This window comes from Nansenia antarctica (genome assembly GCF_963989245.1).
Source record: "Nansenia antarctica genome assembly, chromosome: 1".
Classification (NCBI taxonomy): Eukaryota; Metazoa; Chordata; class Actinopteri; order Argentiniformes; family Microstomatidae; genus Nansenia; species Nansenia antarctica.
This window is the reverse complement of record NC_137674.1, coordinates 99,496,002-99,514,866: the sequence shown is the minus strand read 5'-3', so window position 1 is coordinate 99,514,866 and position 18,865 is coordinate 99,496,002. Positions and strand designations below refer to the sequence as shown.

Sequence of the window (18,865 nt, the reverse complement as noted above, 5' to 3'; positions counted from 1 at the left end):
TCTTTTGTACTACATACTGTACATACCATAGTAACCATACTGACTTCATAACTGTACATTTTACACTATCATGTCCTTGTAGTCTACAATATCTTGTTTTAGATCACTATTTGTACTTCTGTTTAGATGCTGAACTGCATTTCGTTGTCTGGTACTTGTACTCTGCAATGACAATAAAGTTGAATATAATCTAATCTAATCTAATCTAATCTAAAAATATGCTTACATGATTCGAAATGAAAGTGAACATGTTTTTATTGTGAGAGCATTGTGATTCCCCTCGTAATACATAGGTGTAGTGCACATGTGTTTGATACCATTTGTCACTTCATTCCATGCATTACAATGAGCCCGTCCTACAATTTCGACCTCCACCAGCCACCCCTGGGATAGTGTTCCTCTTTTACAGATAAGTACAAAGGTTCATCTTCTAGCGAAGGGCATTTCTCATCATGCCAACATCACCCAAACCATTATTAACTCACCCGCCATCGCTAGAGGCCAAAGGGGCAGATGTTTGGACTGACCCTTTATCTGAGGAGGATCTTGACTGATCCTCTGTCCCCTGACCCTGCCCTCTCTCTCCCTGCAGCCCATTCCGGGGCAGTGAGAGACGGGTCAAGAAGACAATATCAACATGCTTCACCTTAATGGTTCATGTCACTTTTTGCCATTTCTTTTCCCGATATCCTGAAATGTACCAGAAAATGTGGTGGAAGGAAATTCAGATAACAAACAAACAACAACAACAACAACAACCCACAGAACAAAGGACTGATTCCCCATGCTGTGTTTGATAGTCACAGTCGCTACTGGAACAAGGCAAACATTCCATGAATAGCAATGGCACGTTTGTTCGTACTGAAGCAAACCTGAAAAGGCACCATCTGAGATGGCACCCGGGGGCACCCATTTTTGCAAAAGTGTATACATGAGTATAACAAAGCTCAAGTAAGTAAGATACACTGGGACATTGATATAACACACACACACACACACACACACACACACACACACACACACACACACACAGTGTAGCATGGAACGCCACTGACTTATCCCAGCCTCTATTCTTTAGAATCATAAAACCGGGTACAATGTCTGCAATGATTGAGTGCATTTATTGTAAGGAACCCCCCTCCTTCCCTCCTCCAACCCCCAGTAAAACACGATAAGCATCTGTTATTGCTCTGGAGCCATGTAGACCTGACGCCTGTGCGTGCCTCACTGACAGATTAGACCCTGTCTGGGCAGCTATTTACAGGTCAAAGCCTGCAGGCACAGAGAGGAGGTTGGGGGGGGGGGAGCGGAGAGAGAGAGAGAGGGAGGGAGGGAGGGATGGAGAAAGAGAAAGAGTGGGAGAGAGAAAGAGATTAATAAAAAGTGAAAGAAAGAAAGAGAAAGAGAAAGGGAGAGATGAGTAAAGAGAGAGGTTAATGTATTGTACAGAATGCAGAAAAACAACAATGTGTGTCATCAGTGAATTTGTAAAACAAAAAACTGACTTCTTGCTCAACCACCACTTTTCCGCAACTGGAAAAGTTGAAGCCGTGTTCCTGGAAATGTGACCTGTGGTTTGTCATTATGTTGAGTAATAACAGAAGAATTTCAAGACAAATTGTTTTCCAGAACCCCATTACATGTAAACAACTATGAATATCTAATAGTATTAGTTACCTGCTTATCCCAAATGACCTGAAAAACTGTGGCACATGTTTCTACTGAGATATAGTATAGGACATCTGTTTTAAACCATTGACATTGGTTGAACAACAATAAGATAGATGTGACATTCTATAGATAGGAGATTAATAGATTAATCAATAACACCCTTCACATTGGACCACTTTCATTTCCTAATGCACAATATGGTCAGTCAATAATATCACACAAAACAACACCATTGTTGCTAGAATCGGTTTCTAGAGTTGTGCAACTTAAACCCTCTTCCCCTGCCAAGTCATGAGAGCATCCTAGTGTGTTCCAACTATCTTCTACATGTAAAAGCACATAGCAATTTCCTCAAACAAGCTTTTCCTCAAACTGATGCAGTAGGGGAAAAAGGGGATGTTTTTCTCTTTCATTTTCTTTTTCGACCCTTCTTTGTGATGGCAAGGGCAGAACATCTGCTTGGCTGGCCCCCATTCAGATTAGCCTGGCTGGGGAGTGTATGAGTGTGTGTGAGAGTGTGTGTGAGTGTGTGTGAGTGTGTTTGAGAGTGCGTTGGGATAGAAGGTCTTGCAGCTGTTGGGGCTCTCCTCCCCGATGGCAGGCCATTGTTCCCACTCTCTCCCTCTGGTTTATGGGCCTTCCCTTTTCTCAATGCGCACCGCAACTAAATTTATGTCCATGACACGCAGCCTTTCTCAGGGTATAAATTAGCCCAGATCCCTGTCAGACCAACGTTGCCAAGCAGGGCCTCCTTTATGCTCCGGGGAGTCACAAGTCTTTTTCTCATGCATTCCGTTTTATTTTGCTGTGTGGACAAATATGCCAAAACAAAAACAAAACAAAAGCTGATGTGTTATCAGTTGAGAAAACAATGTTTAAAGTTGTCCAGGTTTCTGAGAAATAACTCCAAAGTCTGCAGTCAAACAAACAACATTTAGTTTATCTTAACGCTACATTTTCATTGACAAATAAGATGACATTCACATCATGCCTCCTCCCCAAGCTCTCAGATCCTTTAGTAGGAGTGGACACGGCTGAGCATGGAAGCATCACACACATGTTGTGACAGTAGCTGGTGAAAGCGGCAACAAGTAGGCAACCAATCAAAATGTTCGGACTTTTATTCAGAAAAATGTAAATACATTTCAACGTGGTTGAAAATCGATGACACACTCACTACTCAAGCCAAAACATTGCCATGCAATGGATTCGGTGAGTAATCCCCACTACTCTACACTTACTAGGTAGTAGTGGGAATTACTCACCGAATCCATTGCATTGCAACAACGTTGACATTTATTTACATTCTTCAGAATAAAAGTCTGAACATTTGGTCGGTTGCCGACTTGTTCCCACTTTCACCATCACATTTACACATAGTCACCCAGAGATATAACCCTCTGTGTGGGTTTGCTACTTGGCCTGCTCCGGCCACTTAAGCCTCTTCAGGCAGGCCAGGGGTTGAGATACCCATCTCCCCCCCATTAGGCCTTCCACCCAGGCTATCGCTCAAGCTACCGTTAGTCCCCCCAGCCCCCCAGCCTTTGTCTCTGTTCTGCTTTACCAAGACAGCCACTGACATGTTTATCATGACAGAGGTCAGACTCCTCGTCTCCTGTCTCCTTCCCTGCTACTGTTCAGCATCTCTCCGGGCTCTGGGGTCTGAGGTCTGAGGTCTGGGGTCTGAGATCTGGGGTCTGAGGTCTGGGGTCTGGGGTCTGGTTCCGTTCCGGGGCCATGCATCAACAGCTTCCTAGCCTGTCCAGGCTCCCAAGTGGGGCCACTGCAGGCCTAGTTAGTGGAGGGAGTCTGCATCAAGAGTGTATGTACTGTAAGAGTGTGTGTGTGTGTGTGTGTGTGTGTGTGAGAGAGAGAGTGTATCTATGTATGTGTGTGTGTGTGAGAGAGAGAAAGAGAGAGAGAGAGATAGTGTGTGTGTGTGTGTGTGTGTGTGTGTTTGTGTGTGTGTGTGAGAGAGAGATAGTGTGTATGTATGTGTGTGTGTGTGAGAGAGAGAGAGAGAGAGAGAGAGATAGTGTGTGTGTGTGTGTGTGTGTGAGAGAGAGAGAGAGAGATAGTGTGTGTGTGTGTGTGTGATTATCATGATTATGATGATTACTGTATGTTGTGCCTAGTAACAACACATCAAGACATTACAGCCTTCGTGTACAGTAAGCTGCACATTTTCTGTCTTACTCCTAGGAACCTCATGACAGATTTAAGACGCATGAGTCCCACCAAACTCTAGAGCGGGTTTTTCCCCAATCCGTGCAACATCTGTTTCATTACAATTGGCCAGCCGGTGGTGGTGGTGGTGGTGTGAAAAGCAACTGTTTACTTCTAGAAAACATCTGCCCATGGCCCCTGCTGCTGACAGTGTAAAGAGGCAACGAAGGCTTCTCAGCGCCCCGGCATTCCCTGCAAGTTAAACTGACAGCTCTCCATCCCTAGCACTTAGCAGCACATTCAGAGGTATAAATATAGACCTACAGCACTAGATAACAGAAGCAGCTAACACAGGGATTACAGGGGGAGTGATGTATTGGCTTATATCAAGCCTGGCACATTATACAGTACAGTATATAAGTATATACGCCACATATTATGAGATATCATGACATTCCTGTTTTTTAATGGTTTTCATACTGCTACCCGAGGTTTCTAACAGGATATCGCTTGTGATGCATGAAAGATTAATGATGTACATTTCAACAGGGGATTGCGAAACACATCCGTTTTTTTTTTTCTGGGAAATTTCCACTGTTTTTAAAAAATCTCTGGGGCAATGTGAAGCATTTCTGAAAGATGGATAAACGTAGCCTGCGGGCCATTTCGCCTACAGTCAGGAGTGAGTCAGGACGGGAAGAGTATTTGTACGCAGATAGGGCCGATAAAATCTGTCTCCTGTTCTTGTGCTGGATCAGGTAGGCATTTCAGACAAGGCCAGGCACATACCTGGAGCAGGAATTTTATCAAAAGCATATTTAGCTGTATTTCATGTCAACGTACGATGATAGATAGAGCAGGAATTCCTCTGATCACAAAACCGTTGCAGGTAAGAGTTGCGGAAACTTTTTTTCTCGGGTTAGAAGACCATTATGTTTGCTCCACTGACTGCTGGAAATGTTTGAAAGGAGTTGGCACATTTCATGCATGTCAATCAAAAGGGGTTCTCAGGTATAAGGGTTATAATAACAAGTCAATTTCAAACACACTGTAACTTTGTTACATTTCACCTTCAGCATTTGGTTTTCATACTGCAACAAACACAATTCTGTATGAACAAATGTACCGATCAATTTAGTATATATCATCAAGGTAGGATTATGAAATGTAGAACAGAATATGGGATAAATTAATGTTTGAATAAAATAATAATTACACATGTGCCTGTTAAATGTGAAACTTCTGTTTCAGATTCTTCACAACAAAGGACACACTTAAAAATGAGGCACTTTTAACCTTTTAGTGGAGTTCATATACGCTACTTGTAATATTTAGTGTTGCTCGTTACATCCTGTAGTTACACCTACATGTCTATTGTGCCCAGTAGAGGTCTGGCTAATAATGACAAAGTCAATCTAAGTTTTACATTGATAGCATTTTATTGCATCAGTTGTGTTTGACAGGTTTATATTTTCCATTACTACAAAGTCAACAATAAAACTGTCAATATGTGGTTGAGTATAAACATACTGTATAGATGTGGGAAAAGAAATAGACATAAGTCATTACAGCAAAGGATCCTTCCAACAGGTGAAAGGGTTATGTACAAGCATGGCTCAATGGCGCCATCTAATGGATATGAGCAGGAAAGAGATATCCGAATGGCTTTGAATACATGGATGTTTTCCACTCCTCGTTTTAGAATCCCGTCCAAACACAGAAATTTAGATACACAAATAATCATGTCTCACACTAAATTCCTCGCTATTCTAAAATAAAAGTCATATAAAAATACATTTGCTCATGGTTCAAAACATATGAAGTACAATTTCCCCCCTAATGCCGTTCAAAGATATTCCTGTAAATTTAGCCTCTGAGATGTGGGAGGTTTTCTATTTACAACAAAACATAGGAAAATACCCATGTACCTAATACACACAAACTCAAAAAAGACATGTGTTTCCCACAAGTGTCAAAGGACTGTATTATACCCCCTCACAGATACCAGGAATTCAAAATAACAGTCCAAATGTACCACAACAGCAACGTCTATTAAATGTGTCCAGGGTACACAAGCACTTAACCATTTACACAACTAGAGGCTGGACACAGAGAAGGGAGGGGGGGGGGGTGCTGTAGGACAGTCACTGAGTATCAATACCCCAAGACTGGGGCCCAGGATCAAACTGACGCCCAGGCTTCACATAACACCTAGGCCTCAGTCCACATTCTGCCTGAGGATCCTCTTCTCTTCTTCTACGAAGCTCTTGTCGGAGGTGGCTTGTCCCATATCCCTCTTCCTCTTCTCCTTCTGTTGGAAGCTCTCCACTCTCCGCTTCTTTGCTGACACCGACTTCTCTGTATCCTCATCTACTCCAGGAAGAACACAGGATAGGAGTCAGAATTCCACAGTGAATTGAACTGCTCATTTGTGAAACCAAGGCAGGGTTTGAAACCTGGGTCTCTTGAGTGAAAGACACAAGCATCTACCATTAGACCAAGAGGACATCCTCATAGTCAGAGGATGAAACTTGAGTTTGCATGTCTCAGGCGAGGGCTACCTCATCCGATTCCAAAACACCTCTGTTATTCGGTTGTTAAGTCGTGACGTGTTTCCGGGTCCAAAGTTGGCTGAGGCGCTCTCTTCGAAATGCCTCAGTAATAATAATAATTCATTATATTTATATAGCGCTTTTCCGAGGCTCAAAGAGCCTGACAATATGGAGAAAACGGGAAAGTGCTGCGTCCCTTGTTGTATGAATAGATCCGAGTCTAAAAAAACGATTCAACTGTCATTCTACCGCTGTAGTACACTGGTACTCTGGTGCGGGGAATTTCTGGTTTGGACCCGGAAATTGCTAAACGTCACGTTTGACGTCAGACTTAACAACCGAATACTTACACGACTGAGCTTCAAAGTCCTGCTTGAATAGAAACGCATAGTCCTCCCTGCCATGCACTTGATGAAGCTACTGTAAATCTGTTGCTATGCCTCTGATACAGTACATATACAAAACAGCTGATAATATAATATTACAATTCACTGAAGGAAAGAGAGATAGGAAAAAAAATATTCTGGCTAAGAGCGAGTAAAGAATGATCAATGCTAAGTGGGATCCTTAGGACAACCATAGGATAACTCAGACCCTAGCCCGTTGAAAGTTGAAACGGTTAAAGTAGGTTATGGCTACAGTTTAGGGTAGGGTCGTCCCCTGTAACCCTAGCATCTAACCATGAACAATGTCCTGCAGGTAAAAACGCTCACCTGAGTCGGAGGGCTGCTCCTCTTCCGTGGGCAGGAAACGGGCGCTGCCTGTGTGGGGCTGTGGCGCGTCATCCCCATTGTCCTCATACACATTGGACCACTTTATGGCCATGTCCATCCCTGGGGGAGCCCCCTTCTTCTTCTCCTCCACAGCGTAGGTCTGAGGAGGGGGCACAGCGTTCGTCTTCCACACCTTGAACTCCTTCGCCGGCTGCAGGGAGGGAGGATGTGAAACATAACATAATGCTGTCAGTATAAAACATGGCGTTTAGCAGGCGCTTTTATCCAAAGCGACTTAAACCGTACAGTGCGTGCATACGATTCTTTGTATACATGATGGGACCGAACCAACAACCATAGCGCATCAGCACTGATTATAAACAAGAAATGATACAACTGTAATCAGATCATGATCAAAAATAGAGTGCTTTTTAACCGCAGTGAGTGAACTTGAATCCTTTGGATCATGAATACTTCAGTGAGGGTACATTAGCTAGGTGGTGGTGCAGCGTTTCACAACCCTGGTTGTGTGATCACACCAAAGGGGGTGAACCAACCATTTCGTTCTTGCACAGCACTAACTAACTCACTGATCGCACACGTGTTTGATCCAGCCTTCTTCTAGCTAGTTTAATAATCAAGATGTGCGCTTCCAAGCTAACTAACACACTACGTGAGCTTAGAATGATAAGGTTCTATCTCCGTTTAGGGCAGTTCAGAGATATTGAGCGTCAAAGTTTTTACATTCCATTATGTTTGGTGAGATGGAACCTTTGTATTTTAAGAATTACTAACTAAAAAATGTCAACATTTTTAAAATAACACCACACAGGCATTAATAAACACCTAATGGATCAGATTATGTAAAACAACTCAATTTTGACAAAAATGGAGATAGAACCTTATAATTCTAACGTCACGATTTATATGAGACGCTTACCTCTTCGGGGGCTTTGACGGTGCGACTCTCCCAGTCGATCTGTTTATTCAATGGATTGTAAAGAAAAGAGGGCTTGGAGACGGATTTGAAGAGGTCGTCTGGTTTGGGCAGAGGGGGTCCACTCTTGGCCCCTGGTTGGGGAGATGTACCCCCGCTGGCAGAGGCACCGGGACCCCCGGGACCACCACCCTTCCTCTTGCTAGAAGACTTCTGGCCTTCCTCGTCTGAATCGTCGCTGCTGTTACTGTCGCTGCTGTCGCTCAGGTCGTCGTAGCTCATGAAGTAATGGAAGGAGTCAGGCTTCTTCTTCTCAGCCATGATGAGTACAGGACTGTCGGGGTTACCGTTGGCTGTGTAGGCAGGATAGATTTAACCTTCGAGATATGGATGCGTATTTTTGCTGGGTGTTACTCCATTTTTAATCAGCCCTCTATTCAACATAGCCGTAAAGAAGAGGATGAAGTCGTAAAGCCCGTTGTCGTAAAATATTCAAGAAGCGCAACACCAGCTGTGTTCGGAATGGCATACTAGCATACTGCATACTAGCATACTCAATTAGTATATACTGCTGCCTACTAAATTCATAATAAGTATGCCAATACCAGCCGACCGAAAATCTAGTATACATTTCTTGCATACAAACATTTCACATACTCTACAGTGTGAACGTACTGCATACACAAAATCTACGTCATATCTAGTATGAGTAGTATGCTAGTATGCCATTCCGAATACAGCCACCGTCCCGATTCTCCATCGTTTCCCCCTGATGTGTCCACTTGCATTGTCTCCAATTAAAGTCTGTGGTCTTACCACACCCCATTTATAACTGCCTTTAAAGTGATCTGGTTTTACACACATAAAAAACAAATGCATGGGATTGGTGTAACAGTCGGATGTTTACATCCTATGGGCCAGTTTCCTAGACATAGATTAAGATTAAAATAATTGTAAAAAAAATTCGAGTATGATTAGTCTTATCTGTGTCCAGGAAACCACTTTATCTATTATCAATGGTTTATACCAGTCCAATGCTTTTAAATCTGTATAGGGTAGTGTACACTTCAGGGAAAGGGATGGAGAATTGGTAGGGTTTGTTTATGTATTTTCCTCATGTAGTACGATCTTAATGTTCATGTGTAATTAAGATGTACAGATGGCCATTATGCTCAGGCCACAAACTGCTTTCGAGATAAATGGTAATCATCATTATACAGAAAACATCTACTGCTTTTAATTTCTCCTTCTGGGCTGCTGGATGCACTTTGATGTACGTGTCTTGATTGGCCACAGGGGGGCGACAGTACGCTTTATTATTAGTAAGGCAGACTGATGGGTCAACTACTGTTTAGGCAGTTTCCCCTACTCCCAGCCCAATGCTACAGTATGATCTTCGATCTGTGGCTAGGCGAGATTGATCACACACTCACACACTCACACACACACACACACACACACTCACACACACCCACCCACACCCACACCCACACCCACACCCACACCCACGCACAGCCATATATTACACAATAAGTACAAAACAAAGCATTGATGTTAGAATGAAGTTTATTGTACAAAGTGGATGAAAAGCTCAAATCAACATGGCTATAATGCTGATCCACCACTGTAGCACATAGGCTATCTTCCACATTTAAAAACACACCTAAAAACCAATAAACCTGAGTCAAATCATGGACAATCACTAGACGTCTACGGGATAGCTCAAGCCAGGTCCCTCAACAGGTAAATCTTAAATGTTTTCATAGCTAAACAATAAGTGGAGCGCTCACCTCAAAAAGGAGAATGGCTTAATGGCAGCGTATGGTTTTATGAAGGTGGGGGGGGGGGGGGGGGGGTAAATCCACTTAAAGGCCATCCTTTCATGGTAAAATGTAGCTAACATACTTCTATTTAGGACACTGAGCCTAATTTAGAGATGATTGTAAGTAAGAATATCACAAGATTAAAGGTTATCACAAGACCATCACAAGAAACCAGTAAAACCAGTAAAACCAGTGGTAAAACTACCACTGCAGCCCAGTCTGGCCTCTGGCCACAGTGTGAGCTCTGAGCGAGACACGCAGCAACTATGGGATCATCCTTCACCCAGCCAAGGGCCTCCTGTAAAATATACTGCTAGTGTCACAAATTACACTTTTTTAACGGCAGGTCACCGCGCCCCTTTGCCAGACTGTATGATATCATTGTCATAAATCACTGCAGAAATGTGTATGAGGCAACAGCAGAGAGAGAGAGAGAGAGAGAGAGAGAGAGAGAGAGAGAGAGAGAGAGAGAGAGAGGGGGGGGGGGGGGGGGAGGGGTTTAAGAGAGAGTGAATCTGGCTTACAAGCTGCTCTTCCAAAAGGAATTCTTTCCATGTTTCATCACGATTTGCTCGGCCATTCCCAAATGGCCTTAGAGCACGGCACCAGGGGAGGCCGGTGTAGGTAGAAGTCGGAGGACGGGCTCATTGTAACGCATGGGATAGAACAAGCGATGGTACTCCTCGTTCCATCCCATGCCCATTCTGCCTCCACTGTACAGCACACGTCACTCTAAGCCTGCCGTACCGTAGCACAGAGTCTGATGACCAGAGTACCTTTCATCAGCATCACGTTATGAAATCAAAGAGGAAGAGAAATGGGAGTAGACACTGAGGTTGTTTGGCTCTCTCTCTCTCAGCGTCTCACACATGCGCAAAAACGCACAAACACATACACATCACACACACACACACACACACACACACACACAGACACAGACACAGACACAGACACAGACACAGACACAGACACAGACACAGACACAGACACACTCACACTCACACTCACACTCACACTCTCACTCACACTCAGACCTCCCATCTGTCCTATCCTACTACAGGCTGTGGTAGTAGACATTGGCAACCATCTTATAAGCCTCCGTTGGCGATGTTCTCATGACAACAGAGATAGGACCACCAGGGAAGATCTCAATCACAGACTCCACAGACTCTTGTTGGCTGCTCTCTAGGCAGTGTAAACACACCTGGATAGACAGGAGGTTACAGGCTTTACTTCTGCTATGATGTGCCATCACTCCAGCTTGAGAAACAGTTGGTGTGTGAAGTCATGCTGGATTTCACTGGGCTCACAGGGACCTCTCAGCATGCACTCGGTACAGACAGTACTGACACAGGAAAGAAAGTACCGGAAAGTACAGGAAAGAAAGTACCCTCATCAGTCATCAGCACAGGGGTACAATGGTCTTAGGAAACATTTGAAGCTGCTACAGTGCCTTTGACATAAAGTAGGGTAGTACTTGTTAGTTAAGTTACTTGGTTTTCCATAGGCACACACCAGCACATTGAAAGGGACATGTAGAGTATTATATCGGGAGTAAATAATGATTAAAGTCATAATCAATACACACGTCGAACACGGGTTAGGGATGTGATCAGTCCTTCTTAATGAAGTGGGGCACAGCTTGCAGGTTCAGACGGTGGAATCACAGATTAATAAGTGGATTCAGAATCAACCCCCTCGTCAGCAGGTTGGAATAATAGCACCACCATCACAGCTGGGGATCAATCAACAATCATGTTCTATAGCTAATAATCAATCATAATAATAAATATGATAATAATAATAATAATAATAATAATGATGTAGCACCTCAGGTGTCTACAGTACAGTGGACCCACCAACTCATCATCATTATCTCCAGTGAATTAAAATTGTATTTTGTTTTTTAATTATTCTTTTTATTTCATTATGTTCACCCCCCCCCCCCGAAGAATATTGTCTATGTTATTATGTTAATATGACAATTAAAAAATAAATAATAAAAAAATGTTTCAGCAGTTGACTGTGAATGTAACTTCACGTATTTGTGTTAGTTATATATTTCATAAACCTACTGCACTACGCATTTACTATACTGTAGCTTCTCAGTCATTATTCTAAGAAAAATATTTTATCAAACAGATCCATTTGGCCTCTCCAGTGTTACAAGGGCTGTAAACATTGACCAGTAATTACATACAGGGGTGAATTGACACATGAACACGTGAATTGACACATGAACACTCCCAGAAGGGTGGTAGGGGGGTCTGCAGAGGGTCTGCAGAGTTCTCAACAGAGCAAGGTGGCAGCAGTTACTTACTCCTCTCAACAACTGATTTGAGATCAGCTCTCCGTTAAACGGAACCACGAACTAGTCGCAAGTCAGTTGTTGAAGGGGACATGAAGTAACAACACTGTGGAACACACACCCTGCCCTGAGAGGGAGACCCCCTGCTGAGCATGCTCAGATCAGACGCTGGCCTTCTTGTTGATGAGCACGGAGCAGCAGGTGAGGGCTCCGTCCACTTTGCACTTCTGCATGTTGGACACGGGGATCAGCATGTGGTCTTTCAGCTTCTCAAACACCTGGGAGACAAGGACATAAGGGACACAAGGGACAACATTAAAACCCTAGGTACACAAGAGACATTTCTCTGGAAATTACCGGTACTGTTGTCTGTGTAAACAGGGCAGAAACTGGGACAGGGCATACCACGAAATCTTGTACCTGAGGAAGATCTAGTCGTGTTACTGGTAAATTGCAAGTAAAGGGGTTCTCTGCAAATGAATGTCCTGTGAGTGATGTTCTGTTATGCAGCATCGTTTAATACCAACACTTGGCCTATATCCATTTGAGAACCTGGGTTGCCATTTGTTACCAAATAATTTGGCTGTGCAAAAGTACGTTTGAAGAAAGGCGTCTTATCGATAGAGATTGTACGATTGTAGGACCCCATCACCATCAACTGGGGTCAGCCGTAGAGAGGGTCAGAAGATTTAAGTTTCTCGGCGTCCACATCTCCGACGACCTCACCTGGGACTAGCATACCAAACAGGTGGAGTAAAAGGCAACGCCTCTTTCACCTCAGGCCGCTGAAGAACTTTAACAGCAACGCCTCTTTTACCTCAGGCAGCTGATGAACTTTAGCATGGGGTCCACAACCCTGCGGGCCTTCTACAACCGCAGAGTGCCACAGAGGGTGGTGCGGAGAGCCGAGCGCATCAGTGGATGCGAGCTTCCCTCCATTCAGGATATATACAACAAAACGGTGTGTCAGCAAAGCCCGGAGGATCATCAAAGATCCCAGCCACCCCAACCACAGTCTGTTTGAACCGATGCAGCCGAAAAGGCGAAGCCTCTTCCGGAGCCTCAGGGCCAAAACTCAGAGGCTAACCAACAGCTACTTCCCCCAGGCGATCAGGCTCACGAACAAGCCTACTGTAGACGATTGACTATCATCCCCAAGCACACCCCATGTATACGGACTACCTAAACCTTAAGCTCACAGCCACTTTACTACTTGAACTATCTGTATTTTATTACTAGTTGTACTGCTAATTGTATCCTGTCTTATTTGTCACTTATGTCCTGTACTATTGTCACTTTTAAGTGGCAAGGGTTAGGGTTATTTATGTCAGGAACCGAAGAATTTTACTCTCTTACACTTGTAAATGTGTGTAATGTGACGTAACGATAAAACTTGAAACTTGAAACTTGAAACTCGATAGTAGTCTAATGGTGCCCAATTTATTTTTTCTCTTGGTCACAGAAGCTGATCACACCAACAAAAAAGCCGTCTCCCTCTGCACAGCGGGAACACAGCACTAGAGACAACCATGGTCTTCTGCGTAGTGGGGACACAGCACTAGAGACAACCATGGTCTTCTGTGTAGCGGGGACACAGCACTAGAGACAACCATGGTCCTCTGCATAGTGGGGACACAGCACTAGAGACAACCATGGTCTTCTGTGTAGCGGGGACACAGCACTAGAGACAACCATGGTCTTCTGCGTAGTGGGGACACAGCACTAGAGACAACCATGGTCTTCTGCGTAGTGGGGACACAGCACTAGAGACAACCATGGTCTTCTGCGTAGTGGGGACACAGCACTAGAGACAACCATGGTCTTCTGTGTAGTGGGAACACAGCACTAGAGACAACCATGGTCTTCTGTGTAGTGGGGACACAGCACTAGAGACAACCATGGCCTTCGTGGAAAGTTTATGAATAAACATCTTGCTTCATTACATCACTCCTCTTTCATAAGGGCGGCGTTACATCATCTGTGGGGGACAACATGTTTACCTTTGGTTCCAAACTGATCTGCACCTCACCCTCTTTAGGACAAGGCAAAAGTCAGGTCCATTACACTACTCCTCAATATTCTGTCTGTTCCAGGGCAATCTGTCCACCAGTCACATGACGTAACGTTGTTTACAGGGCATGTTTACGTTAGAGTGATTAGAAAGCACTTATGAAGCCTACAAATGTAAAGCATCAGATTTGAATGGACATTTAGGTAGAGTTCCAAGTCTCCTGCAAAAAAAATGAAAAAATACAAAAATGGAGTGAGAAATATAACAACATCTCAAAAGACCCTCATAAAACAATGTGTCACTCTGTGGAGTCTCTCCAAAAAGCAAACCAGTGTTTTCCTAAGACCCTTCCAAGCCAGAATACCCTCTCTCTCTCTCTCTCTCTCTCTCTCCCCCCTCTCTCTCTCTCTGATGCTAAGCCTGGGCTTGCACTACAATAGGACCTAGCCAACTAACCAATCGGAGTCCATTCCCACCTCTGGGACAACAGGTCCTGCTCTGGCCTGACTACCTTCATACTAGTAGGCTGAAGCACTTCCACCATGGAGGACCAAGAGGACATAAGCCATGCTCTTTTACCAAATTCCACCATAACATTTCTAAATCCATTAATGATATCTCTCTCATGAAATGTGTGTTTATTTTTAACGGCGGGCTACACTTTCCAGCTGGGGTCTTATTACTTCGTTTGAAATGTAAATGTCGGGTAGGGGGTGCAGGATAACACTGTCGAGGCTGCAGTATTTCATAGAGGCTTTTGTCCGCTCGACTTCTTTATCTCCAACTCAGCCTCTGTGACAGTCGCCCCCCCCGTGAACCATAAAGACGCCCTCCTCCGTCCCCCCGCTGACCCCCCTCACCTTCTCTCATGACCTTCTGCCTTTGTTGAAGTGGAACGGTTATGCAACAGCATGTTACTATAAATAGCCGTGGCCAGGAGTTTTTGGGAGAGAATGTTCAGCGTTACTGTAGAGAGAAGCGGGGGGGGGCAGCCTGGCAGAGTGTCTCTGATGGGGCTGATACAACAGGGTGGCAGCTCTCTGAGGGAGAATGCACACAATCAAACTGTTCTTGGACCTGTGTGTGTGTGTGTGTGTGTGTGTGTGTGTGTGTGTGTGCGTGTGCATGCATACAAATGTGTTTGTGTCGTATATGCCTTAACCTCTTCTTATCCACCTCATTTTTCTGGTTTTCTGCTCGAAATGACATGCCCACAGGGAATATAGAATATCTCCACAATCACAAGGGCCTTTATAATGATATTGTTATCAAATGAAAGCTAACACCTGTGGGGTGGCTGTAGAAGTGTCAGAATCAAAATCTATGTTACTGTGTCAGAGCAAATATAGCTAGAACATTATAAAACATCTCAAATTCAGTCTCCGCCTAAAAAAACAACAGCTTTTACAGTGAATATCACCTTGGAAACCTGATAACGAAGCCCAAATCATCTAGGAATCAGTACTCCAGGGTCTTATTAGTACTTGTGCCAAAGTCGATGCTAGTAATGTGAGCAAATGCAACTTTGTACCTGTTTTAGTACAGGTATGTTTAGGCGGACACCTATATGTTTAGGCCATTTGGAGATATTTTGGCACCATCTTTGACCTTTGACCTTTCTCATGTATCAGATTCTTTTTATTTTTTTGGGGGGGGGGGTTTTGGGGGTTGGCCGACCAATGGTATGGAAATTCGGCGTTGAAACCGGACATGACACATTCTCCAGTTGGAGAAAACTGGATGTGACTTAGGCCGTGTTTACCGTCTCGGGAAAAAAATGGTGGCATCGTATAGCATGCAAAATTGTGAAAAAAATGTGATATCGATGAAGAGAATTGATCGAGGTAAACTCTTTATATCACTTCGGATGCCCATCGGGGTCCGTTGGCTCCTATGAGGTTAAGGAGCTACCGTATGTTTGTCACTCCAGCGTGATTGTAATTCTAACATTATCTCCAAAAAGAGGCAGAAGCGTCCGGGACTCTCTCAAACGCACCCTACATTGTACAGGGTTGATACAGGAGAAGCACATCTGATTCAATAACGTCTGGGTTCAGTTCCCCCAACTTCAATCGTCCAGGAAAACATTGAGCCTTTGGGGAGATTTCACAGCAGATCTGAATCCAATGAGACATAATTTCATCAAGCTCTTAAAACAGTATAAAAATAAATGCTCAACTTTGTGGGTTTTAACCAGAGAGAACACCGAGGTCCCAGGGACTGTCTCTGAAGATTGCAGGGTGTGGGTAGTGATAATGTGGGAAAACGGGAGCTCGATCGGAGATGTTGTGATGAAGATTGCAGGGTGTGGGTAGTGATAATGTGGGAAACAGGGGCTTCAGGGAGTTTGTTTTGATGTGTCGTGACAGGGAGCTATCTCAAATGGCATGGCTCCCCTCTCATTCATCCCTGACCGCGGACGGCGCTCCGCAGACAATAACATGTCATTCACTTCTGTGACGTCCAAGACCCGTCAAAGTACAAGCAGATTTCACAACAAACTTAAGTGTTTTTTATCAGAAACAGAAAGCGAACAAAACCCTATTCAGTCATCGACGACTGGGATATAACAGAGGTGTCGAGGTGTGTGTGTGTGTATATGTATATGTATGTTTGTGTGTGCATGTGTGTGTATGTGTGTTTGTTATTGTGTGAATTTGAGTGTTTGTTATTGTGTGAATGTGAGTGTGTGTGTGAGTGTGTGTGTGTGAGTGTGTGTGTGTGTGTGTGTGTGTGTGTGTGTGTGGTGTGGAGCCTCACCTTGGCACTCTCGGGGAACTCCTCCGGTGTGCAGTGTAGCAGGACGTGTCCTTTGCTGGGCAGGTTCATATAGATGCAGTTGGCCGCGATGTCGTCGGGCACCGTCAGTTTGTCATAGCGATGGTCGCTCATTTGTTGCATGATCTACAGACAGACGGACAGACGGACAGACGGCAGGCCGTGAGGGACACACACAGCACCACGGGGAGATGAACAACTAAACAGACCCCGCTAGTGCTCCTCCAAAACCGCTCTTTCGGGCCTGGTCCTTAATGGAGAACACAGGGGCAGACAGACATTCTTTCAGAGCAGATGTCATGTTATTTATGTAATCTGACGGGGCTGGGGATAGGGACGGGGACGGGGGCGCGCATGGGGGGGGGGGGGGGGAGAGAAGATGCTGCGCCCTGCCAAGTGGAAGCCAGAGTACTAAGGATGTTATGACCAGAATGCAGGGCAGGTGTCCCCAATGTTTATGATCCAAACATCTGGAAAAGGAAGGAGAGGAAAAGAGGAGGGGAGAGAGGAGAGGAGAGGAGAGGAGAGGAGGGGAGAGGAGAGGAGAGGAGCAGCATACCAAAGCAACAACGTTAAAAAGGTATTTAGAGAAGTGGAGCGTGAGATCTCTCCCAGATATGGACTGTGGTCTGGGCCTCCGTCTGCTCCTCTCCTCCCCTCCTCCCTTCCCCCTCTTTCATATTATGTCTTTCAGAGAGTCTGAACTAGTGTTCACACGATGAGGAGGGCTAGGGTAAGAGGAGGTGAGTGGTTGTGTGAGTTATCCGTGATGGTGTTGACGTCTGATTATAAATCTGTGAGAGAGTTTTTTAACCCTTCACACGGTTTCTCCACACACCTCTCTCTCTCTCTTTCTCTGTGGTTTAAGTGCACATTGGACTTAGTCGTCTGCTCTGAGTTCACACGTTGCATAACTAGCCCGTCCCTGACGCCGCTGGAGAGAGAGGGAGTTCACAGGGTAGGGCCGGGCCCGGACCGAGTGTCTATCTCCCAGATCAGCCCCCCCCCCCCTCTAGGGGGCGGTGGTCGGCACAGGGTCAGACAGGGACCGTAAACACCTCAGGTCACGTCTGGTGTGCGTGATCGCAGCGGTTCCTAAATGAAAAAACACGCTCCATGTGCGTGACCGCGAGCACTCTCGCTTCGCACACAGGAGGATTAACTGTCTGGTTTGGGGAGGCTGAGATGAGAGACTATCACACTGCAGAGATCAGCCTTCACACCCTGCTCAGTTTAGGAAAAACACTCTGTTCACTCACATCCATGTCAAAGACTGATAATGGAGAGAGAGAGAGAGAAAGAGAGAGAGAGAGAGAGATAGAGAGAGAGGCCATTTCTCAGCCAAAGTTACATGACATCACTACATAGTAGTGAGGTCAAAGGGCACAGTGCAGGTTGTGACATAATGGCAGAGCAGAGGCTGAGGAGACAGTCAGCAGCTTTGACACTTTCAATTGACGTCAAACACATACGTCCTGAGGGCACGCAGACGCAGACGCAGACGCACACACACACAGACACAGACACAGACACAGACACAGACACACACAGACACACACACACACACACACACACACACACACACACACACACACACACACACACACACACACACACACACACACTATCAGGAGGAAACCTCTCCCTTACAGGCACTACACTAACTAATCCACCTCCCCTACTGGGAGAGCAGCTAGTGTAATAAGGCTTAGCCTAGGTTTAAGGCCAGCCTATTGAAAGGCTCTGGTGCTCGGATGGGATGCGAGCCTGCAAAAAGCACAGTTCTGCAGTGGGACAACTACGTGCGTTATTGTTGCATTGTGGATTATTGGATGTTTGTGGATTATTGTCGCCTGCCCTGAATATGCCCTTCTAATTGCCTCAGGGAGATTAAAAACGGCATATT

At 44.9% G+C, this 18,865-nt stretch overlaps 2 protein-coding genes across 2 annotated transcripts in view; both read right to left on the bottom strand.

Moving 5' to 3' along the window:
• Positions 1 to 5,292: 5,292 nt before the first annotated feature.
• On the bottom strand, positions 5,293 to 8,457 carry cUnh1orf52 (chromosome Un C1orf52 homolog). The gene is made up of 3 exons (XM_080544462.1): positions 8,043 to 8,457; positions 7,103 to 7,313; positions 5,293 to 6,207 (listed from the first exon to the last, which is right to left on the bottom strand). Exons 1-3 carry the CDS (start codon positions 8,358 to 8,360, stop codon positions 6,056 to 6,058), a joined length of 681 nt encoding a protein of 226 aa, XP_080400588.1. The 5' UTR covers positions 8,361 to 8,457; the 3' UTR covers positions 5,293 to 6,055.
• A 1,886-nt stretch (positions 8,458 to 10,343) lies between these two features.
• Positions 10,344 to 18,865, bottom strand: part of ddah1 (dimethylarginine dimethylaminohydrolase 1) — a 58,333-nt gene continuing 49,811 nt past the window's right edge. Inside the window, exons 5-6 of the mRNA XM_080544451.1 lie at positions 16,942 to 17,085; positions 10,344 to 12,448 (exon numbers count right to left, since the gene is read on the bottom strand). Coding sequence (XP_080400577.1) covers positions 12,332 to 12,448; positions 16,942 to 17,085 — 261 coding nt within the window. The 3' untranslated portion in view covers positions 10,344 to 12,331. The remainder of the gene's footprint in view (positions 12,449 to 16,941; positions 17,086 to 18,865) is intronic.